Here is a 23832-nt window from a genome sequence, read left to right as displayed (position 1 = left end):
GAAAAACATCTTGTAAGCAATGAAAAATGTTGTTAACATTGGAAATTGACTCGGAAAAATACCTGTATATCTTCGAAACACAATACAGGGTTTTCCAAGTCAGTTTCGAATGTAAACATTGTTATTCACCGCTTCCAAGATGTTTTTCAACAGCTGTCAAATGGGATATTTGCTTCAAAATGAAACTTCAGTTTCAACACATAACAAAGAACTGTCAATCTCATTCCAGCTTGAGTCGTATTGAAAATCATGCTGAAGAAATTCAAAATTATCATGATGGAAATGAAATATCAGATTGATGTTGATTAACATCTTGCACGCGGTGAATGACAATGTTTATCATCCAACTGACACGGACTCAGGCGAATCATTCTACAGTAGTATTCTCTTGAAGCAGTGAAATGAAACAAAAAAAATGACTGATAAACTTCCTTACTAACTATGACTATCAACGAACCAAATCCTACATTTCCATTTAAATTCCAATATACTGCAAACTGTCAAAATCGTGTCCATCCTTAACTCATGGCACCCCAAACCACAGATATGGAATTCCTGGAGGTTCTTACCGAAGGTCTCGAGCGTGTGCTGATGGTGCGAGGCGGCGGACGGGAAGTCATCACGATCTACTCTTAAATCGCTATCGCGCCTGCCGACAAAACCACACTGATTGTACGTATGGCTGAATATGTGTGAGAGTGACACACACACACACATCTCGCCAACAACAACAACAACATCAACAACAACAACGGGCAGCAAACGCTTCGTCCAGTTTTCCAGCCCGCTTTCCGCAAGGACACGTTTCGAGGGGGGGAGGGCGGGTCTGTGCGTAACCGATATTACGAACTCATCCATCGAGGCCATCGTATTTTAGCTGTAAGAATGTAAACGCCCTTCTTCCCATCTCCCAATGAATACGCGAATGTACCAACATACACAAACAAACACACAGACATACACAACGTAATGGAAGCAGCTCTCGAAACCGAAACCAAAAAGAGGAAGGAAAAAAACAAGCTCGATCAAATCGATGGGTGTCTGGGAGATCGCCCACAATTAAGGCTAGCTTTTCGAATAGAAGAAAACCCGTAGTATGTTAAGGCGTTATTAAGTGTCGTGTGCGGTTCGGGTTTTGTGCCATTGAAACGGCTCTATCTTTTTACACTACTGGTGTTGAGTGCTGGGGTGCTTGGGGTGGGGAGGGCATGGAAGGGGGATACGAAAATGTGTGTGTGTGTGTGTGTATTTATGCCGAAAAGCTGAAAGTAACCCCGATCGTCGGTGTTTGTGTTGTGTACGTTGAATTTGCTAGTTTTAGTCACGAGAGCATCGTCGCATTCAAAACCACCGAAATCGTATGTGGACAGAAGAGCGCATAGAGATCCCCAACAATTTGTTTTTCATTAAAGTCTTTATGTTTTAATTTCCAATTAGCTCCAATCATTCCCCGTCCCATTAAAACAAACACACACAACAAGGCACTGGCGTATCGATAGCTCGATCGTTTACCGAATCTGTCGAATACGAATACAGTTCGAAAACGGATGTGCTGTGGCCGGTACAAAGTACAAACCCCTCCTCTCCAGGAAACACACACACACACACACACACACACACACACACACACACACACACACACACACACACACACACACACACTAAAAGCGCCCTGCTGTGCATTACATGACAAGGCATCCGATTGCATCCCATGCCTGACTTCCCCCGAACCCGGTAAATTCGATGTGATAAGTTCAACACAACATTTAACTGTATTAAGCTCTGCGCGGGAGAGGATGGGGCTGACGGAAGCGCTCTCGCCACACACAACTGGAGACAACTGGTCAGTTTAAATTTCCCACACAAGCAATAGACAGTGGTGAGAATGTGATGCGTTGCATTGTTTCTGTGTGTATCCCAACGTCCCTCCCGAACAAGGTAAACACAACAAAAAAACACCCCAAACTGTTGCAGTATAGTAGAACTCTTACGTGCCTATAGTCTGTTAACAACTCGAACCAAACGCAACGCGCGGACATGGAAAACAAAAGTATTTGAATGAAAGATATAAAGAAGGAAGGAAAAACAAAGAAGAGCAGTGCAACAAAAAAAGAAGTACGAAGTACACCGTAACACAACACAACACACACACACCTAAATACGCAGAGCTAATATTTCCAAAACTCGATACCAAAACAGAAAGACTTTGCCAACAAAAAAAAACAAAAAACTGGCGGAAAAGCGAAGATGCAAACGAAACAGGGCGAATTAGGTAACCCCGTGGAGGTGTTGACTAATGTCTCCCTCCACACCAACCAGCGGATGCCAGCCTATTGATTCGATTTTTTTCCGTCCCAGTGTATTTGTGTTTTCGTTGCGCCGTTTAGTTGTCTGCTTTACTAAAAACTAAGTAATTTGTTCGATTTTTTAGCTTTTATTTTTATGTTTTTTTGTTTTCTTTTTTGTTGTTTTTATCACTGAATGAGTTATAGATTTACTTTCACTTAATCGCAGTAATCGGAGCGGTTTATCGATTGTGAAACGGATTGTGCTTTTGTTTTTCTTTGTTTTATACGAAAGAAATGTATATTTTAATAGTTTACTTCTCAGGTAAGTGAGTGTTTTTGGTTTTTGGTTTTGTTTTCCGTAATACTTTATCATTTTTGCATCCATTTATTTATCTATTTCAATGTCTATTTCTTTACTGTAGCAAATGGACACATGAAGCGTACATTAAAAAAATAAATAAAACAAAACGGATTTAATCGGTGAGTGAATGACATACCAAAATTCCTCGGCCTACTATAACAAACCCACGTACTACAACAAAACAACAACAAACTCGCACACACATACACACACATATACAGAACGAATAGTACTGAGAGAAGAAGCAAAGCAAACAAGTAAAAGGAGTACAACCAAGTCTACTACTACCGTTCAACCAACGAACGAACCTTCACTCACCTTCATTGGCAAAGCTGAAACGGAAAAAAAAAACAAAAAAAACATGATAAAATGCAGTCTTTTGCGTACCATAGATTTATTAGCAAGTAGACACGTCGTGGCGTAACACGCAACACCGTAAACACAATATAAAAGTATAAAGCATTGAAGCTCACAGCACAGCAGCGTAACACAAAAAGGGAAAAAGAAACACAAAACGGTCGATCGATGAGTACGTGTGGAGCCCTTCAAACGCGACATTTACTAAACAATAACAACAAAACAAACAAAGAAATGATATTAACATATTTAAGACTGTGTTTTTATGTTGATTTTTTGTGTCTCCGTTTATTACGTACATATATACCATACATTATGGAAGTAGGTATAAAAAAACAGAAACATGAACAAGTACGCGTGCGTGTTATGTGTGTGTTGTGGAAGGAAGAGAACACAAAACGAAGCGAAAGCGTAAAGGAAGGAGTAGAAAGAAAAACAGCCAAATCTCCCACCATGATGAACAAACAAACAAAACACAAAAAAAAACAAACAAATGTCAAATGGCGGTGGGCTTAGTGGGCAACAAATTACAACACTTAACATTTACCACGTTTTGCGAATATATTACAAACAAAACAAAACAAACAAACAACAGAAAGCATACTTATAATGATATAAACAGTAACGCATGTAGTTGTAAGACATCGGCGTGGGGCATCGATCGACTCTGAAAGCAAAACCAGCAAAACCGGACAAGCAAAACATTCGAGAACAACAGCAGAACAACAATAATATACAAAAGTTGAAAACTTCTTTAACTTTCATATACACACTCACACACCATAAAGAGCATATGCATACATTGTACGATCTCTAGGATACTTACTTGCTGGTATGGCTGATGGCTGCAGCAGAAGCGAAATGGTCAAACAAACAAAACGACCCAAACAAACAAAAGAACGTACAGTAATTAAGCATTAAGATAACAACTATTAGAAGTGATTAATGGATAGCAGTAGTAAAATTGAAACGGTACAAGCAAACGGGTTTAGACTTTTCCTTTTAGATTTATTCGTGATACTCTTATTAGCATTTTTTTTTTTGTTTGATTTGTGTTTGTTTTACTTTTTCTTCTTTTTTCTCGATCGATTTTATCTTTCTTTTGTGTTTTATTGTTTCTTCATTGTCTTTTTAATTTCATTTTTAAATTTTTCATATTTGTATCTTTTTTCTTCGTATTTGTTTTTTCTATAATCTCTTTTAAGCAAATGACAAAAGTATATAAGTTCCCCCCCCCCCCCCCCCCTGTAGGCTGTACCGTAGTAGATTGTAATTCTATGAAATTGATTACTTCTATAACTAAATTTAAACAAACAAAAAAAAACTCTTCCCGCACTGTTGTGCGATTGTAACGATCGTGCGATAGTGTGACAGAGGAAGGGCAAGGACACACTCATGAAATTAACATAATTTTATTGCATAGGTTCATTTTCGGAGCAGGAGAGCGGTGTTGAAGGGTAAAGTGAGTCAAATGAGAGAGAGTGTGTGTTCGAATTACCAAGGACATTCCTTGGGAAATTGGAAAAGGCACAGGACATACAAAGAAAAACGAATGGTTCGGTAAGGTGAAAACGGAGTGTGATGGGCAAGCGACGAAAATGACCTTTATCTAATATGTAAGAAGTAAGAAAACCCCCCTAGTAACGAGAAGTAATAATGTTGCGTGCGTTAGGGAGCCAAAAACAAAACTCAAACACGCAAAATGGTTAATGAAAAACAGAACAAAACTTACGAAAGCAAAGCACACAGAAAAACATTGCTCCCGTTTTTTTAGATAATTGTAACTGTTTACATTAATACTAGCCCAGGTAGTAGTAAATTTTACCCTCTCTCTCTCACACACTCTTTCTCTAGAGTCACACATACAGTCACAAAACGTACAGAAACGATCCTGTCGTCGCAGCGCCGTCTGTTCGCTTCACGACAGGACGCACGGAACATAATATCCCCGAACAGGCAATCACGAAGAAACAAAAGTGTATAGTAGAAAAGATAAGCAAGCGACTACTTAACAAAGGAGAAACTGGCAAAAGGAGGGACAAGAGAGGGAGGGACACAACAACAACAAAAAAACTAACAAAAAAAAATCCAAACTATTCCTACCGTGCAAACGTGCTGGCCGAGTGGTGCGTTGTTGAAGGGTTCGAAGGAAATTCGCCAATTGCTTGAAGAAACGTTTTAAGAGCAAAAGAAGAATGCTCCCAACGGAAGATCAAACACCTTTTTTTTGCTTAGTTTGATTGGAAAGGGGAAACAAATGAAACGAAAGCACTTAAGAAGCAGCAGCTAATTTCTTAACCCCGAAAACGGCAAGCCTATCACGACCCGCTGCGTACGTGCCGGATGGAACAGTTTATAGCTCATTTACTGTGAAACAAAAGAACAAAACCATTTAAATCAAATTATAAAGTCTAGAGCGGCGAGCCGAGAGCCACAGAACAGGAGCAGAGTAAAGAAAATGGAAAGGAAAAGTGGAAAGTAACGCAAAGTTCACACATAAAAAGGTAAGAAACGTGGTAGCCTAGTGTGTAGAGTGGTAAGGAAAACACACACACAAAACAAAACACAAAAACTAATAACAATCGATCGTGTAGATTGGTTGAAGTGTGTGTGGCGAAGAAGTGCTATTTAATATTATACATACATATACATATATATATACATATAGGTTAATGTGTCTAGAGTCTATCCATTTCAGCAAACCCACTTACCCAATGAGGCTAGAGATGTTCGAAGAAAGATAAAAAAAAACAGCAGAGAAGAAAATATGAATCAAACAAATTAGAAAATTAAACAAACAAACATACACAAACAGGTACGCTACAAACACGACAATTACACACAAACACACAAGATGAAGGTGGAAACTTTGGGCTAAATCTGCAACGCATTCCATTAACCCATTTCCTCCTCACATACAAACACATTTCACCCTCTCGAGAGTATATTACACTCGATTTTGCGAATTGTATCGTTGTTTTTTCTTGACTATTTGTAACGAAAAACCCCCCCACTAGGCAGAGCCGAACAAATGGCCGACGAACGGGGACGATTGGCGTGCCATTCGCAACTATTTATCCTACCATCCCTTTCTATCTAACCACATTTAACAATTACTCGAAGCAAAAAGCGCTCTATCTCGCTCTCTCTCTCTATCTCTTTAATACCCGTTTTTATAATGAGACAAAACAAAACTCCACACAAACACACTCATACAATCCTTATCCAAGTTTGCAATTGAAACCCAAAACAAAACAACAAAAAACGGAGGCTAACCTACATAAAAGGTACACACACAACAGCCCCGACTTTTAACCACCAACTGTATCCACTATATAACGAAAGTGAAGGATCAGTCCCCCGTCTCGCCCATCTATTGCTTGCATCTATCACAGGTGGGAAGGTGTGAACTGTTGATTGGCAGCAGCGGAACGGCATTTTATGGCATTTTTGCTGACAAATTTGGGGTTGAAGCTATATGTCGCCCCCGGTACTAATCAGCGTTTAACACCAACCTTTTTATTTCATTTCGAGTCAGCGAACCGAGCGAAACAATAAACTCTTTTTCCCGAACAAACATACACACACACACAAACACTGGTAAAAGTATGACATAGAAAAACACAAGAAAAAAACTACAACATAAGAAACTGTACGAAATCTCTTAAAGCAATAACTCATAGTTAAAACGTTGACCGATGCGAATGCAAAAGCACGTGAACTAGAAGAAGAAAAAGAAGAAGAAGACGAAGAAAAATAAGAAGAAGAAGACGAAGAAGAAGAAGAAGAAGAAGAAGAAGAAGAAGAAGAAGAAGAAGAAGAAGAAGAAGAAGAAGAAGAAGAAGAAGAAGAAGAAGAAGAAGAAGAAGAAGAAGAAGAAGCAAAACAAAAGAAACACAATGATTTAATGAACAAAGACGAGGAAAGAGAAAAAGGAAGATAGAAGAAATGAATCAAAAGAAACAGATGGATAAAAGGGAAAGAGAAGTCTTCTGCCGCATGCGAGTCTATGCTTAGCTGATATTAAGCAACATCGATGGGCTGATATTAAGCAAGTAGTAGTGCTAGCAATTACTGCTCTTACCAAAACAAACATTAAAGGTAAAAATAAGAAAGAAAAACAAACCGAAAAGGAAGCGAACCCGCTAATTATATATGGCCGAAACTAACTTGCACTCTCTCCTTAGAGCACACAGACACAGACACAAAACTACAACAAAACAACAAAAGAAAATGGTGAAAATGATAAAGTCAAATTATAGTAGTAGGTTTTAGAACGCGCGCCGACAGATGTTGAGCATACCGAACAAAACATCAGAACAAACCAAAGTAAGGAAAGGCAAGCGACAGAAACAGCGTGTATTGAAAGATACAAAGAAAGAGAGCAAGAAAGAGAAGGAAAGATGCGAAGGAAAATAATGCCGACAAAGCGTGTACGCGCCCTGAAACACAATTAGAAACGGAGCAAAGAGTTCGATGTTCAAATCGTGGGACGGATAGCGTCCGTCCCGCCTTTCCCCCCGGCATTACAAAAGGGAGCGTCCATTGAATGATACTTTCTTCGCTTGTGGTTTTGTGAAATGCTTGTTCGTATTGCTATTTTCTCTTATGCTTTGTGTTGCATACACATTCTTTTATGTTTTTCACCTTACTTTTAAGTTTTCCTATCTAAGCTTTATAACTTTCTTGTTAGTTTTTTCCATTAAAAATTTTAATGCAATGCGTTTTTTTCCTATTGCACTGTAGGTTTTGTTTTTGCCACCTGCCTATCCCCTCACCCCGCACGTATAGTAGTGAATGTTGTGGCCAAATCACTGCCGATTTTGTAACTCGGTTTCTGCGACTCATTTCAAGAAAAAATGCTTTTCTAAATAACAAAACAAAACAATTCGCCAATTTGGAACACAGACGCTTCTGGTAGAAGAGGAAAAGAGCAGCAACTTAATTCCCTCTCGATACGAACGAGCTACAAAAGTACATTGTTGGCTGTACAATCACATGTTAGAGGGGCGACAAACAAACAGCAAACAAACGCGGTGTCTAGTAGCGCGTTCTTTCTACTTACATCTCAATGTTAGAGCAGCAAGAGTACCGTTCTAGTTGCACCTAGGTAAGACCAGTAGCTGACCAGTGTGTAGGGTGTGTAGTCGCGTGCAGCTACAGTAGCAGAAAGCAGTATCGGCCCCCATATTTGCCAAACAGCGCCCATATCGCAAAACATGAAAATTGAAGCGAGAAACCCTATTGAAATGGATGGACATTTGTTTCACCTTTTCTCTAATTTATTTGTCCGCTTTGTACCGTTTCGTTTTGCTCTTTTGTCTTAGTTTTGTTCCACCATCACCAAACGATTTGTAGCGTATTCAGTTCTTTAAATTACATTAAAGAAACCGGTAATCAAAAAAAAAACATGGAAACCAAACCTGAGCTAAAATGCAAAGCGAAGACCTTCAGTAACGATACAAAACAAAAATAAACTCACACACCAGACTTCATGCGTAGTTGTATAATTGTTATTATCATCGAGTCTAACTTGAAAAGTGAATAGGAAATTATTATATTTAAAACAAAAACAAGGAATAGTTCCAGCAGAAAAAAACTTCCGCGCGAAAAACTCTCCCCACTCTCTCTCCCTTCCCCTCACTACTCATAAGATGAGTTTGACACCTTGTTCCCGGTTCCCGGAAGCTGGTGGAAAAAAAGGGGAAGCGAAGCAGAATCAATGCGTAGCATATATGAACAGAGATATAATTATTTAACTAATATTACGAATAATACGCCTAGCCTAGCCATGCACTTTGTTGTTGTTATGAATAATGTATAATGAAGTAATTGTATCGATTGAGATTGTACACTGATTGATTTGATATATTTATTGGGAAATGCTGTGCAGATTTTATTTTTTCTACTACAACTATTACGAAGATAACGGATGGCCCGCGTGTGCCATGGGTAGGCGGCTCCCATCGATAGGGAAGGGCTATGCTATTACTATCACCACAAACTTCACCAACACCACCACCACCACCACTGAGAAACTATTTTCTATTTTCCGTTGCGTCTTTTTTAGTACGGTACGGAAATGGCAAACACGGAAATGGAAGTAAAACTCGAAATAACCCAACCAAAAAAATATCTAAATACCAGTTTGCATACGGTCGTTTATGTAAGAAATGATTTTTTTTCTGTTTCCGTTGATTCTAGTATAAAATGTTTAAGAAACAAAAATGGAGAAGAAGAAAAAAAATCCAAACCAAAAGCCCCCCCATTCTTTCTGTGTGATTTTGTAACTATACAAAAGAAAGTGGAAAAAAAGAAACATAAAACAAATCAGTCTTTTGTCGTATGCAATCATTGTTGTCATTGGAGTGGCTGCGAATGGAGTAACCGAATAAATAGAAGAGGCAGAAAAGCACAACAAAACAAGCAAAAACTATAGAAATAGTACTTGAAAAAACAGAAAAGATAATATGAACAAAAAAACAGACAAACAAACAGTTAAAACAGTAAATTAGTCGTGCGTAGTAGTGTCACACGATAACAATCTATTTCTACTTGCGTGTACGTTGTTTTTTTCTAAAGTTAGAACACGACACATTCCAACCTTGAAACAAGATGCAGTGCGGGCGCAAACGCAACACAGAGAAACACGAACAAGATCTCCTTCATTCTTTGTAGAACTGTTTACCGAGGAAAAAAAACAAAAAAAAAACAAGTAAACAGTATAAAAATTGTAGAAGAAAGTAACAAACAGACCGCAAACGCAAATGGAACAACACAGAAGTTAAAAATGGAGTTAGTAAAAAAAAAGAAGTAAATGACAAAACTTAATATAACACCATATACACACACAGATGCATTTCTCGTGAAGAAGAAAACAAAACAAACAAACAAACCAGTTTACTAGAATCGGTGTTGCAAAATGCAAATCATTTAAAAATAAAGAAACAAACCAAAAACCACATAGCTAAAACTCGTATCGTACCAACAAAAACCAACAAACAAAAAAACGCAACCCTTTATCTAAGGAAAAATGCGAAGAATGGTCAGAAACAGGCGGAGTAACTTTGGCATAAGCGAAAGTGGAAAATGAAGTAGACAAATGTTTGGTTAACATCGGGAAAAGGCTCGAGAACCACCTCCACCGTGAGGCCACAGGAAGAGAAGAAAAGCGCCACTCCGTTCCCCTCACCCCCACACCCCACCCCACATTCGGTCATCGAAAGGCAGAACCGATATCGAGCTCAACTTATCAGGATACCGTGAATAAAGGAAGTGGCAAACAGGGGGCGGAAGCGGGAACGGTGTTGGTCGCAGCAGCCAGAACGGTTTGAAAGTGTGCAACAACATCTACCGAACAAAACAAAAACGGGAATGAAGATTAATAAAATTTGGAATTTGATGTGTGTGGTCGTTTCTTTTTTTGGTTTAACCGTTAACATCCGACCAGTTCCTCGTCCTTCCAGCGTGTATTTACCGACTCGTATCATGTTACAGGTGTTAGAAAAACTTCACCCCCTCATTATCGTCGAACGCTATCAGCTCACACTTGCCCCGTCCCTCCAGCAGCTTCAGCGCCTTCTTCAGCACGCCCTCGTCCAGCCCGTGAAACTCTTCGCCGACCGTATTATCGCCCGCCACCAGCTCGTACAGCGTGCAGACCGTGTTCGTGGTGCCGCTGGCAACGGCCCAATCGTACAGGATGTTGCTCCACTCGTCCAGCGTGTGCCAGTACACTTCCCACTGCTGTTTGCGCTTGTCGGCGGTCGCGGCATGGCCCGTCCTGGCCAGCTCCTCCATCACCCAGAGCCGGGCCTCGGGCGACAGTTTGCGGGCAAGCTCCCGGTTCACGAACGGGGGCGCGTCTTCTGCAATGTTTAGCAGCGCTTGGCCCTCATGCTTTTGATAGTTTAGCACCAGCTCCTTCCAGGTGGCCAGCTGCTGTTCCTTCGTTTTGGCGTGCACTTGCACTCTGATGGAGGATCGTGTAGAAAAACAGGGCGTTTGAACAGATTGAGCACTTCTTTGTGGGAAGCGAATGGTGTTCTTACGTGAAAAATGGTGGAAACGAATACTCCCATGGCCACTGGAATGCACCCATTCGGTCTGCCGTTGGTGGTAGTGGTGGTGCTGGTGGTGGTGCCAGGCCTTTCCCTTCCGAACAGGCGAGGACTGTTTTTCTTTCGTGCGCGAAACTAAAACTAAAAGGAAAAGCAAACGAACGATCGTTTGTTGTTTGTTTACATCTCGCAGCGGCAGCCGCGGCGGAGGCCCACTGACAGCTGCTGTGACGGATGGTGCCCAAGGAACGCAATCATTTTGCATGCCACAAGTTCAATCAAATCGTGTCCATTTTACATTTTACGTTACAAATACGCTACAAAATATGTAAAAAAATGATTAAAGGGCATAAATCGCTGGATTTGGTCTTAAAAAATCTTGTCAAGCGCAAAATCTTTAATGTTGCGTTTCAATTTGCAACGGTCAGTTACGATCGCTGAACCAGCGTGTCTAAACACATCAACGCTCCAAATCGGTGCGATTTTCCCTCGCTAGCGATCGTTTTGGAAAGGCGTTTCGAGGGTTTTTAAGCCATTCCATTCCAATTTTAACTTCCCCTCATTGACCCCACGGGCTCCTTCATTTCAAATGTGTGCCATATCGATATGGGCCGGATCACTTTGCCGAGCTATGCTGCAAGTCAGGCTACCAAACATTTTAGACAGCAGTCGCTAATAAGGTGCTTGATCACTCTCCGCACCAATCTGCAGCAAAACGTGCAGGACCACACAGGGAGCTAGAGGGCTGAATCTAGTGGTGCAGCGCCTATCGCAGAACGGGGAACAGACGAGGATGAAGGAAGGCATATGCTTGGGCTGAGTGACCTGGAGAATAATTAGCATCCTAACCGTGCCAGCACGATATGCGCAGACGGGAGTAGACCATCTAAAAAAAATGACGTACACATGTGATGTACGAATGCGAAAGAATGCACACATTTCCATGACGTTACACCTCAAAGCTCACCCAATTGTACTTACGGAACATTGGCCTTGGTTCTTGCATGATCGGCAGATCAGCTGCACGAGGGTGTGGGAGCATGGGCGTGCTCTGATGCCAAAAGCCGTTGACCATTTTCCACCTAGACCGACATTCCAAAAACTGCCGAACGATCACAACATACCTGTCCTCTCCCTTCTAAAACATCTCCTGAAACATCAACGTAATTGTGCCACAGCAATTCATGTTGTTTTCCTGAAAGGTGAAAAAGAGGTTTGAAGAAGTTTTCCTGAAAGGTGAACTCCTTGTTAATCGAATGCTTAAGATCAAGTAATTTTTGTAACTTACCCGCTGCCAGATGTTTTGCATGGCCCCATTTTCACGCTGCTCTCTCTCTCTCTCTCTCTCTCTCTCTCTCTCTCTCTCTCTCATTCTCTCCCAAGCATGCGTTTCCTCTCTTTCGATTGATGCATACGTCTAACTCTTCCCTCTATAACATTCTGTCTCTCTCTTTTCTTTCGGCTAATCTCTCCTCTTTCTTCTCAATTCACGCATATCCCAATATTTTGTCGCTTTCCTTGGTTTTCTCTCTTCTCTCTCACTTTCGATCCATACACCCATGTTCTATTGATTTTCATACAAAAAATCATTATCAAAATTTAGCACTTTTAATTCACATCAGTTCCACGATTTTTTTACGTTTTTTTTAACGCGTCCACGTGCATGACACAACGAGCGAGAACATACACACCTCGAAAATGAGCGAGATGCAGCGATGCTTGAACGTCAAAACCACTCGCACTTGTTGTACGGGCCCTGATCGCCCTGCCCGTACCAACACCACTTTAGGTCCGCTTTCTGCTTCGAGCCGTTGAACATAACGCTCGCGCATACACACGCAAAAACAACGGGAAGCAGAGCGAAGGCACAATTTGTGGTGTCCCGCTTGTCTTTGGGTCGACATTCGCCAGGCGGAACTTTACTTCCACGGTCCGTGCCGCTCTAAAAAGTTCTGCCGCGCTGCGAAGAATGCTGCCCCGGGTTCTAAGGGAAGAGTGCTAAACTCCCTTTGGCATCTGCGGGCTTAACCACGGGAGTTGCGCATCTTTCCAGGACAGTGTTTGTGGTGTATCGGTACGCGCGCGCGCGCCTTTTTGTATGGAAATGTGCGTTAATTTGTGTGTCCTCCTCAAGTGAAATTCGTCTAGTGTGTGAAACTCTTGAGCAATAAATGCAGAAACAGTAAAAGACTCTCCGAAAATGTCCGTAAAGAGGCTTTAACTCCCGTCCCTTTACGCTACCACCTAAAGGGGCGTTCGAAATGGTGTAGCGCGCGCGTGTGTGTGGTGTATGTATGGTGTATGTGCAGCAATGTGTGAGTGAGTGTGTGCATTCGTCCGTTTCGTATGCAACGGGGAAAGCGTAACAACATCGCAGCTGGCGTGGAAGAAGAAAAGGGAAAGAGATAGGCCAGCGAAGAAAGAAGCAGGCAAAAAGAAACGTTAGGGCGCTGCGTTTTCCCACCACACACACACAGAGGGGGGTGCAAGCGCATTTGTCCAAAAAGGGCGCCTTTCTTCAGCAAGCATCCTGTCCGTGAGTCGGATGGAAGAAGTTCAGCAGCAGCAGCAGTCGGCGTTGCGGCCATCCTTTCCCCCGGTGGCGGCGGTGAAATGGGTGCAAGATCTCGGACCATCGGCAGCGGACGGGCTGCCGCCCGACGGTGGGCAATCGTTCGGCCAGGATAGTGGCTACACGTCCTACCAGGCCACCACGCCGAACAACACGTTTAACCTGTCCTCGCGCCACGGCATCTCGTCCGTAACGCTGGCCACGATCGACGAGGCCGGCGAGCACGACTGCAGCATGAACGATACGGGCGGCGGCAGTCCGACGGGTGCGATCAACCTCACGCCCAAGACGGCCGCCAGCATGGTGCTGCTGTCGAACATTCATATAAACACGCCAAAAAGCACGGACCGGGCGAAGCGCATCCGGCGACCGATCGCGTTTGATTACGACGGGTCTGGCGGCAGCTGCTCGTCCTCCTTTCTTGCACCGTCCACCCCGGAACGGCTGCCCGGGCTGTCTCGCTCCGTTTCGTTCGAGCTGCCGGAAACGCCGCTCCGCACCGGGAACCGCTCCGCCAGCCAGCCGAGCAGCCAGCTCACGCCGCACAAAGCGCGGGGCGGCTCGCTTAAGCGCAAACACTCCACCTTCCGCGAGAAGCTCTACTCCGATGGGGACGGCGTGGCGCTGCCGGCGGACGAGAACGATCCGCGCGATCTGAACGACTCGCTCGATGCGGACTGCCGCCGGCTGGAGGACATCTCGCCCATCCTCAACGTGAAGCGCCGCAAGCACCAGGACCGCGGCATCGAGGATCTGATGCGCTCCAGCACGCCGAAAACGGCCAGCTCGCAGCCAACGTTTCTGCAGGTGGGGGCGGCCGCAGGGCGCAACCCGCCCCTCGGCGCGAAGCGAACGTTCCGCAAGTTTCAAAGCTTCAGCCCGAGCAAAATGCAGCCGAACGCAACACGGCCACTGCTGCGGCAAAATGCGATCCGCGCGCTCGAACACACGCCGGAAAAGCGGAAGGAGCAGCGCGTGCTCGCAGAAATCCATCCCCAGCCGGCGATGGCGGACGCCGTGCTGCCACCGCTCGATCTGGCCGCCCTGCTCGACGCACCGATACTGGGCGAGCCGTCGCGGCAACTGGAGCAAACCGTCACCACCGTACCCTCGTTGGATGACTTCAGCCTGACGCCGTCCAAGGCGAACCTGATCGACCTGGAACTGATGGCACCGGCCGCCGATGGTCCGTTCGCGACCGACGACTACCTGGTGCGGCACGCGTCCAACTTTTCCTACGCACCGACCCTCAACTCCATCCTGGAGGAATCGCCGATCAAGGCGGCGGCGGCCTTCCTGCCCGGCAAGCTGCCGCTACCGAAAACGCCACCCTCGGTGACCAAGTCCGGCCGCAAGCTAAAACGGCTCGGCACGAACGGCGGATCAGCGTCCTCGTGCGCATCCAGCCCTGCCCGGAGCGTGCGCTCGCTTTCCTCGCGCCACAGCGCACGTGCTTCGGTTTCGCCGAAGGCGACGCGCCGCCTGCACGGTGCCCAACCGCACAACTGTCGCCTGAAAACGGCCCAACCGTACAGCTTCTGTGGCTGCGAGTACATTAACATACTGCACCAGCTGAGCATGCGCAATCCGGACGCGCTCGAGACGCTGCTCGACTACCTGGCCGATACGGACCTGGTGCAGGTGGTGCGCGTGTCCCGCGGCTGGAAAGCGATCATCCAGAACCACAAGAAGAGCTGGAGGCGGCTGCAGCGCTTCCTCAAGCAGCAGGAGGAACACAAGGAAAACTGTCATGGCAGTCGGTGGGAGAATGGGTCGTTCGCGTCAAGCCTGAACGGCGGCAGTTCCCAGCTGGGCACCGCACTGCCCGAGCTGCTAAGCGGAACTTTTGGCAAGGATAGCAATGCAGGAGACGGGCTGGGAACGGTGGAGGATGCTGCTGCCGTGCCGGTACTGCCGCCCGTTCCGGCCGCTGACGCGAACGCAGCGCCAAAGCGGCTACCGTTTAAGGTGTGCAACTCGCTCGATAACAGTCAGGCGAGCGCGGGCAACGCATCGTTTGCGCATGGTTCGTTTGCGAACGTTTCCGGGCTGGAGCTGAGCCGCCGGCGGTCGTCCTTCGCGGCGCGTGCATCGACCAGTGTTGCCGCGCAGTCGCCACCGGTTAGCCCCTCGATGCGCAAGTTTGTCACAAACCAGAAGGTAAGTGTTGAGCAATTGATTCATTATTTTTAAATTATGCTTTCTGATAGTAATGGTTCAGCTAAATCTGTTGCACCATAATTATCGTTTTTGTTCAGTATTTAACCATTTACATTAAGTTTCTAAATCTGTTTATTCATGTCGCTGCTTGTGAGAATCTTTTCTTTTCCTATTTACTTATATTTTTGTTTAATTAATTTATAACAATCATGGTCTTCGTAAGTGGTTTATTTATTCCATTAAAACCAGAAAATCTCATTTTATGATTAGTGATCTTCAAATTTGTGTGTGTTTGAGGCCATATTGGTGCTGGCTTTTGCAGTTGAGTTCCATTTATACGTGATCTTCAACTTTGGGCAGACGTTTAAATTGTGCCTTTGCAAACTCATTGCAAGCCTCAAATGGTGTAATTTGCTTATTTTTCATAATAGTAAAATAACAAATATTACAAAATTATACTTTATTTCAAATTGATCATTTATTTAAACCATACTTTGTATCAAAGTGTAAAAAGACACTTCATTTCTGTGCTATTTTATAAAACATGACGCTTTAATTTGAGTTCTGCTGATTGTATAATTTTAAACAGTTGCTCATTTTAAGCCTTGTTAACCGGATTTTTGATACTTATTGGAACAAGATATTCCAATTTTATTTTTCTAGTCTACACTTACATTTGCAAAATCAAACGTTGAATTTTCAACCATTTTTCTTATATTAATTTGTTTATTAACAATTTATTATTATTATTGCTAATAAACATATTATTCAATTATTATTGATATTATTATTATTATTATTATTATTATTATTATTATTATCATCATTATTAATTATAATTATTTATTATTTATTTTATTTAACCAAAACATGCATTTATGAGTCTTTTACTTCAATTTATATGTCTATTCCGTGTAATATTTACAAAATTGCTGAAACGAATGATATTGTATTTTAATTATTCGTGGAAGAATGGCGAGGCCGTTCTATTTGGAGTACAAAGTTATTGAAAAGATGTCGTATTGCATACATTTAGGCATTTGGCAAGGTTTTTTTAAACAGTTGTAATAATAATAATAATAATAATAATAATAATAATAATAGTAATAATAATAAATTATCAAATCAATTGAATCCCGAATTGCAAAAGATCACAAAAAAGTGATTAGAAAGGCTACAAGAAAAATGTATAATTGCCCCATGATAGCTCATTAGAGACTAACCGTTCGCAAAAGATTTAATTTGTTGCTGAATGTTGTTAACCCATTCTCAATTAACCTTTTCACTGGACATCCTATAATATCCGCTAATTGTTCCTCAAGACCGTCACTATCATATTTACATGTACACGTAAAAGTTGTTTGTAGAACGTAGCGGGGGAAGAAACTATCTAAGAGATAGGCGATTCGGTTATCTAAGTTCGGACTAGTACCTGTGATCCCTCTCTCTTGCTGAATTGGGCGCGCGCTGGTACGTCCGTTGAGATCGAATAGATACGCTGCGAAGGCTTAAAATGAAAGTACGACAACTCTAGTTCTGAAATTGAACTAAAATCACCTCTTCTTGCCCTCTAAGCCTATGTGTGCCTTATCTGATTCCCACTTCCCGAAAAGCGCGCTCGGGGCCGGTTGGGTAAATTTGCGCGCCAGAATCGTCTCGGTCTTGTCGCGGGCTTCTTGTTGGATCTGGGGGTTTTCTTTCTATCCCCCCAAAAGAACAGAAAATCACATTTACAATCACGCGTACCATAAATTATTTACTCGCCCTCCTTTGGTGGTTGTGTAGTTCTCTCGGTGGGGTGGTGCTGGAGTTTGTTGCGTGTACGTCGTGTGCTGTGCCCTGTGCTTTCTCATTTGCCGGCTGACACTGTATGTACATAGACGCGCTTCTTTGCGCGCCTCGGCAAAATACGCCTACTGTGCGAGCCCGCCACAAAATTGCCCACACTCGGCTCCCCCCCCTCGGCTCAACTCTTCCCGCTTGCGTGCTTTTCAGTTGCAGCGCGAGAGAAGAAGCGGTGCACGGATGAGAGGATTCGGCAGAACCCGATGAACCCGCCAAAAGCAGGCGGGAACACACGGGCCCCGGGAAGGATTTTTTACATTTACTGAGCAGAGGAGCCGTTGTTGCTGTTGTTGTTTGGGGGGTGGTGGTGTACTGATTGGGCGTTTGATTTTTGGCGTCTGATTTTTGGCGCACTTCTCTTTGCTGGTTGCGGCGATCCGTTTCGCTTGGGTGAATTTATTTGTTTTGAACCCCCTGAGGGTGCGAGAAGTGCGTATGGCACGCACTGGAAGAAGGTGAAAGAAGAAACATTTGGTAGCAACACCACTTTAAGGGGGCCGCGGACGCCAAAATCGGTCTTGCTTGCGAGGTTTTGGGCGGGTTCGGTTCTGGCGCGCTTTTCCTTCTTTTTTTTTTTGTTTTGGGTTGCCACTGAACGCACTGATTTAGTAATGAGGTGGTGGTGCTTCTTGCACCGTAATTCTTCTTCGGAAATTAAACAATTCGCACACGCCGATGCGTCAACATGCGTGTAACGCAGCGCGATTCGCTGTTTTTGGCATTAATCAAATAGCGCCAGTTGCTTTGTTAAAAAAATAATAAAAATAATTTAAAACAGTTTATTGGTTTACACAAGAATAAAAAGGAACACGTTCGGTGGATCGAGTAAATGTTTTAGCATCAGTGTGCGCATGCGTATCACAAATGGCCAGGCATTATTTATCACACTTCCCCCCGTTCAACTTTCAAATGAGATCGTTTGGCAGTAGCTGCGTTTCGCCTTCCGCCAGGTGTATGAGCAACGCCTTGTACAGCAGCAGTATGCCGAGCTGCTTGCGCCTTTTCATCGGCCACGACAGACACTTGCCGTAGTAGTCGCCCCGCTTCAGATTCGTCAGGTTCTGCACACCGTACGCATCGATAATGGCCGCCTCGCGCGTGTACGCCTCGGCCGGCATGATGTTGTGGAACACGTGCAGACACACGACACCCTTGCCGGCGGCCCAGATGTCGATGATGCGGTTTAGCTTCGCACTGTCCACTGCCTGCTGCTTGCGTCCCGACCCCTTCCCGGACTGGCCCCGCTTGCGCAGATTATTTCCTCCTACCGCCGCCGCCATGCTTGCTTCGCTGCATTGGAAGATAATTTCTTCCGCCTCGACGGTAAAACCTGCCCCACCCGTTTGCTCCCGGCGGATGTTTTCGCAGCCAGCGCTCTCCCGCTGGTGGTGCAGCTTAATCGCATCGTACAGATGGCAGTACGGGCGGCTGCTTTTACCCTTTCCGACGTAAAACACGGCGCTGAGGAAGCGCTTCCACAGCTCGTGTGCCGCTAGATGGTCCCGCTGGGCGGACAGGTTTTCGCTGACGCGCGGATCGAGCAGCAGATAGACGAAGCTCTTCTTCAGGTGTCCCTCGCGCAGGTTGCGCGCCACCTTGGTGGTGGAGCTGGACTGGAATTCGGAAGCCATCTCGTCCTCCAAACTCTGATGGTCTAGGATTGCCTCGAACACATCCTCCTTTCTTACCGTTGCGCCCAGCTCGACGGAGAAAGCTGTTGGAAGGAAAGGTGTTTGTGTTGGAAAAGGGAAACGTTATTAGAGCTCCCTTTAAATTCCAAGCGAAAGCGAAATATGGAATCTTACTTGGCTGAGGGTTTGCTTTGGCTCCATTTACGTTCTCCAATCGTTCTGGATGGCGTCGCAATTTGACCAGCTTTCTTAAGTACAGTTTTTTGGTGCTACTCGTTATCGGGCCGGGTGGTTCACCGAACGTGGTCAGCTCGGCGCGCAGCGCGTCCGTGTCGTAATCAAGCGGTGGCAACGTGACCGCTGTAGAAAGGCTTGTAAGCGACGGATTCCGTCTTGCTGTGGATGGTGGACCCTTTCCCGGGTCGTTTGAAACCGGCTCAGCTATTTCCGATGTTACCTGAATGGTGGGAATGGTGGATGGTGCAGTGATCATTCGTTTTTCCCGAAACACCACACCCGCCTCGTCGTCCGTGTGGATGTATTCTTCGCTTATTTGTACGATGTCCATACTAGAGAAAGGAGAAAAAAAGCACAATTACTTTAAACACTCTTGGTAAGATCTTCGCATCAACTTACAATTGAGGTTGAACCGTAGGAACTATTTCCTCCGGGACATTCTGTTCAATTAATTCCGGAAATTGTTGTGGACACTCTTCCCTTTCCGAAACAACAGTTTCGTCGCTCGTTTTCAACCGTTCCTCCTCATCCCCGTCCGCGGCAGTTACAAACGTTTCCTCCACCTCGTCCATAAACGATTCCAGCACCGTGCTTTCCGAGAAGCTGTTCAGTATCCGATCGATATCGTCCAACCGTCGGCTAATGCGGGTTCGCTCCCGCAGTTCCGCAATCTTCTCACGCCAGCACTCGATGAACGATCTTCGCCTGCCCGTCGGTTCACTGTCGCGTGTAAAATCCCGCAAATTGCGCTCCGTCAGTTCGAACAAATTGGTCCTGCTCGGCACCTCATGCACCAACCCCTCTTCTCCTCCTAGCTCCTCGGTACTATCGAGCGCTGTTTCCTGTCGCCGCCGCTCTCGGGCAGCGATTGGTTCGCACCCGAGCGACTCATCGTCAACGGTCGGTGCAGTGTTTTCCCGATTAGCAGTAGCGTCATCCGTTGGGAAGAGTGTTTTAAACCGATCCTTCCGTCGGTGCGTTATGTTCACGTAGTACGGGCTGGTGGCGTCAAAGTTGTAGTGTAACTTGTTCGGCGTCAGCTTGTGCTCCTCCAGCACCTGCAGGGCGGTTAGTGCGCTGTTTGGGTGCAGCCGGGTAGAGGAAACCGCTGGCAGAAAGCCGGCCACACTCTTCTTGAACCGCATGCTGGGGGACAGAACGGTTTGTTGTTGTTCCTGTTGCTGCTGCTTGATTAGCTGCTTGCGCTTCTGGTCGATCTTTTGCTCGAAGACGTGGTTCTGTATGACCTGCACCACCTCGAAGTGATCGCCGTCGATGGCGTGCTGGATCGGCGTACGGTCTTCCTCGTCCAGCAGCTCCACATTTCCGCCCGCCCTCAGCAGCAGCCGCACAATTGCGACCCGTCCGAGGTTGGCCGCTACGTGGAGCGGCGTGAGCATCTGTTCGGCCGCTGGTAGGTTAGCGCTGCCGCCTCGCTGCAGCATCAGCGAGGTGGCCCGCAGCGCAAACGTCTCGTCGTCCGCACCAATGACCAGATGCATCGGTGCGACGCCCTTTTCCGGGAAGATTGTGTTTGGGCTCGCACCGTACTTGTCCAGCACCAGCTGCAGGGCTTCTATGTTCGCATCCTCGATTGCGTCCAGCAGGCACAGCGCCAGATACATTTCGCGTGCCTTCGCCATTGGCGCGTTTTTGTTTAATGTTGCACCCTTTTGCAGTATTAACTTGCACAAAACGATGAAAAAGCGAACCAGGACAAACGAACCAGGCACAAACAACGCACAACAATAAAGCGGACCGACCGATGCTACGCTTGCTGCGAGCACGACGATAATGCAATTCAAAATGACGGCAACGGGCGGTGCGTTTATCGGGCATGGATTGAGTTCTGGACGTGTAAATTACGCAGCGCGTGGTCGTTATTATATTTTTTACGCATTTTTAACCATTTTCAATTATTTACAATATTTGCAGCATAACTTAAGGAATTCGCACAGTGCATTTCTTTACACAGGGCTTCAAAACCTTGCAAAGAAATAACGATCAACCGTTAACACTAATACATCGACAAATATCCCCCCTTTGACAGCTGTTGTTGCAAAGGGAAATTTTTCAAATTCAAATAGGGATATTTTTAAAAAAGCTCGTTACAAAGGGCTGTTGTTCTAATTACTCGAAATATGTATTACTATGAGCTAAAAAAATTATTAAAAAATGCGTTTTGAATATAAAATAAATTAATGCTTCTCCCCTTTCTCTCCCTTTTAGATTGCATCCCATCTGAAACAATCGGAACAGCTGCGACCCTGTCCACGGTGCGAGCAGCCGAGCCGTATCATCCTCTCGCGGGCCTCCAAGTCCAGCAAATCTCGCTCCTCCGCCCGGTTCAGTGCGGTCGGGGCACGGCTAGAAAAGTCCTACACGTTACCTGATCCGGAGACAGTCACTGCTTCGGGGCACCGTTCCAGCGGCAGTAACAATACTCATTCCTCCACTATCGAAACAGTACGATCGTCGAACCTTTCCACCGATACCATCACCACCACACACCGTAACAACAACCATTATGGTGAACCATCGCCGGAACGGGTACGCAAGAACCTGTTCAACAGTAGCAGCACCAGCAGCAGCACAACACCCGCAAACACCAGCAGCAGCTGCAACGAACAGCGCATGAAGTTGCGCAGCAGTGGGGCCACCAAGAGCCTGGACTGCTCGTCCACAGCCGCGATGCATCCGGCTGGCGGGGAGGATACGCTCGGTGTGCGTGACTCCAAGTGCGACTATGCCATCTGTAGCGGCGCGTTCTGTGGGTTCCGGTTCTGCATCAAGTGTCTGTGCGAGTATCATCCGGACAGGGTGTGCGCTGATTTGGCCGCGAACTCGCCCACCAAAGAGGAGGAGCGCGGACGGCCGAATATGGCCTGCAGCCGGCAGAGTCGTCGCTCACTGCAGCGTCTCTGCCGGAAGCTGTAGATGAGGAGAAGGAGGAGGAAGAGCGTTGAAGTTGAAGCCCAGTTCTCAAGCGCGTGTGACTCCTTGAGGGAGAAGAGGAGGACGATTTCATTCCGAACAGTTCGTTCCGCGAATCTCTAGCCAGTACGTTTTAATGTGTCTTTATTTCTTTAGTTCGTTGTATTTTGTACTTTGCGCTACTTACTTCACATATCTATTCACTTCTCTTTTACACGGGCGCGTATTGTCCAATTGTGTTCTTTCCTTTCCTTTCTTTTGTGTGTGGGCGCCGCACCTCGAAGCTTTACACACGGATTAGTAGCGATGGGGGCCGGCGGAGCTTAGAGCGCAGCTGCAGTAATTTATGTGTTTTCTCTTCTTTATTCGTTACAAACAGTAGGTTTTTACAATCATGTTCATGTTTAGTCGGTAAGCACCAAAACCAAGACCCCAGAAATAAGCAATTCAAAAGTAGCGGTAAAGGAAGTTATTAACAGTGCACGGGCCGATCATATTATGTAGCAACTCGTTATCGGAAAGGTGACCACAGGATCATGTATATGGCCATTTCGTTGGCAACACGAGTGTAAACGGAGATTTTTTTGAACGAACATGACGATTATTTTAAGTATTATACACACGCGCACACTCTCACACACACACGCCCATGACCCATGTATCCTGAATCTTTGTCGAATCTTCCCTGCTTAAGCCCCTGCTGAAAGGGACACTGAAAGGGGGACGTAACTGCAACCTAGTGAATGCTCAAAGGCTATCAAAAGACACTGATTGTTTAAACTTTGCTTAAGACACTCGAATGTTGCACACACACACACACACTCACGCACAAAAGAAAAATGAACCCAGGAAAGGAAGCTCAAAAACACCTTTATTACACTTGCCCATCGTGGACCGGAAAGTGACGCTTTATTATTAGTTTCTTAGCTTAAAAAAAATCCCTCAATTCCCCAGTTTAGGCACGAAGCTTTTTTTCCTCTCTCTCTATCCAAATAAGATTAAAATCCTCTATGTGTGTGTGTGTGTTTATGTTTTTGTTTTATTATTTAACTCTTTTGAAAAGGACTGAATTTCGTATCAGGGAATAGTAGCAGTAGTTTGCAAACGGGTAATACCAGCTGCTAGCGTGACAGGCAGGTGTTTCGAATGATAGCGCTATCTGCGCAAAAGGGTGGTGCGCGAGTGTGCTGCCCCATGACTGCATGTAATCTTACAATTTAAGCTAGTAGAACACATCACCCATTTCATACACTAGCCACAGATAGGAAAGGATGTTAATGCGATAAGTTTTTGATAAACGTCTTTTTTTAAATATATATAAATAAAGGTTCTTGTTGAAAAGCAACACAAAAGACACACACAATGCGGTTTTAGAAGATGTGTTGAA

At 45.0% G+C, this 23832-nt stretch overlaps 4 protein-coding genes across 13 annotated transcripts in view; 2 read left to right on the top strand and 2 right to left on the bottom strand.

The window, feature by feature from the left end:
* Nucleotides 1–9816, top strand: part of LOC120904394 (solute carrier family 12 member 4) — a 152348-nt gene extending 142532 nt beyond the window's left edge. For all 10 annotated transcript variants that reach the window (XM_040314345.1, XM_040314342.1, XM_040314344.1 and 7 more), the window contains one exon: nt 545–9816. In XM_040314345.1, coding sequence (XP_040170279.1) covers nt 545–636 — 92 coding nt within the window. In that variant the 3' untranslated portion in view covers nt 637–9816. The remainder of the gene's footprint in view (nt 1–544) is intronic.
* A 565-nt stretch (nt 9817–10381) lies between these two features.
* On the bottom strand, nt 10382–11293 carry LOC120904401 (vacuolar protein-sorting-associated protein 25). Its single transcript, XM_040314353.1, has 2 exons — nt 11058–11293; nt 10382–10978 (listed from the first exon to the last, which is right to left on the bottom strand). The coding sequence occupies exons 1-2, from the start codon at nt 11105–11107 to the stop codon at nt 10507–10509; spliced, it is 522 nt and encodes a 173-aa protein (XP_040170287.1). The 5' UTR covers nt 11108–11293; the 3' UTR covers nt 10382–10506.
* A 1583-nt stretch (nt 11294–12876) lies between these two features.
* Nucleotides 12877–23799, top strand: LOC120904395. The gene is made up of 2 exons (XM_040314346.1): nt 12877–15798; nt 21741–23799. The coding sequence occupies exons 1-2, from the start codon at nt 13612–13614 to the stop codon at nt 22446–22448; spliced, it is 2895 nt and encodes a 964-aa protein (XP_040170280.1). The 5' UTR covers nt 12877–13611; the 3' UTR covers nt 22449–23799.
* Nucleotides 18387–21301, bottom strand: LOC120904396. The gene is made up of 3 exons (XM_040314347.1): nt 19911–21301; nt 19449–19843; nt 18387–19357 (listed from the first exon to the last, which is right to left on the bottom strand). The coding sequence occupies exons 1-3, from the start codon at nt 21152–21154 to the stop codon at nt 18549–18551; spliced, it is 2448 nt and encodes an 815-aa protein (XP_040170281.1). The 5' UTR covers nt 21155–21301; the 3' UTR covers nt 18387–18548.
* Nucleotides 23800–23832: the final 33 nt, after the last annotated feature.

Source organism: Anopheles arabiensis, chromosome 3 (genome assembly GCF_016920715.1).
Source record: "Anopheles arabiensis isolate DONGOLA chromosome 3, AaraD3, whole genome shotgun sequence".
Taxonomy (NCBI): domain Eukaryota; kingdom Metazoa; phylum Arthropoda; class Insecta; order Diptera; family Culicidae; genus Anopheles; species Anopheles arabiensis.
This window is presented reverse-complemented; position numbering and strand designations above follow the sequence as displayed.

What these genes read in the sequence shown, in the direction of transcription:
- LOC120904401 (XM_040314353.1), bottom strand. Translation starts at nt 11,107, where the DNA reads ATGGGTGCATTCCAGTGGCCATGGGAGTATTCGTTTCCACCATTTTTC. An exon ending in TCGTTTCCACCATTTTTCAC is followed by an intron (nt 10,979 to 11,057) that starts GTAAGAACACCA and finishes ATCCTCCATCAG; the next exon opens with AGTGCAAGTGCACGCCAAAA.
- LOC120904395 (XM_040314346.1), top strand. Translation starts at nt 13,612, where the DNA reads ATGGAAGAAGTTCAGCAGCAGCAGCAGTCGGCGTTGCGGCCATCCTTT. An exon ending in AGTTTGTCACAAACCAGAAG is followed by an intron (nt 15,799 to 21,740) that starts GTAAGTGTTGAG and finishes TCTCCCTTTTAG; the next exon opens with ATTGCATCCCATCTGAAACA.
- LOC120904396 (XM_040314347.1), bottom strand. Translation starts at nt 21,154, where the DNA reads ATGGCGAAGGCACGCGAAATGTATCTGGCGCTGTGCCTGCTGGACGCA. An exon ending in CCTACGGTTCAACCTCAATT is followed by an intron (nt 19,844 to 19,910) that starts GTAAGTTGATGC and finishes TCCTTTCTCTAG; the next exon opens with TATGGACATCGTACAAATAA. An exon ending in CAAAGCAAACCCTCAGCCAA is followed by an intron (nt 19,358 to 19,448) that starts GTAAGATTCCAT and finishes TCCTTCCAACAG; the next exon opens with CTTTCTCCGTCGAGCTGGGC.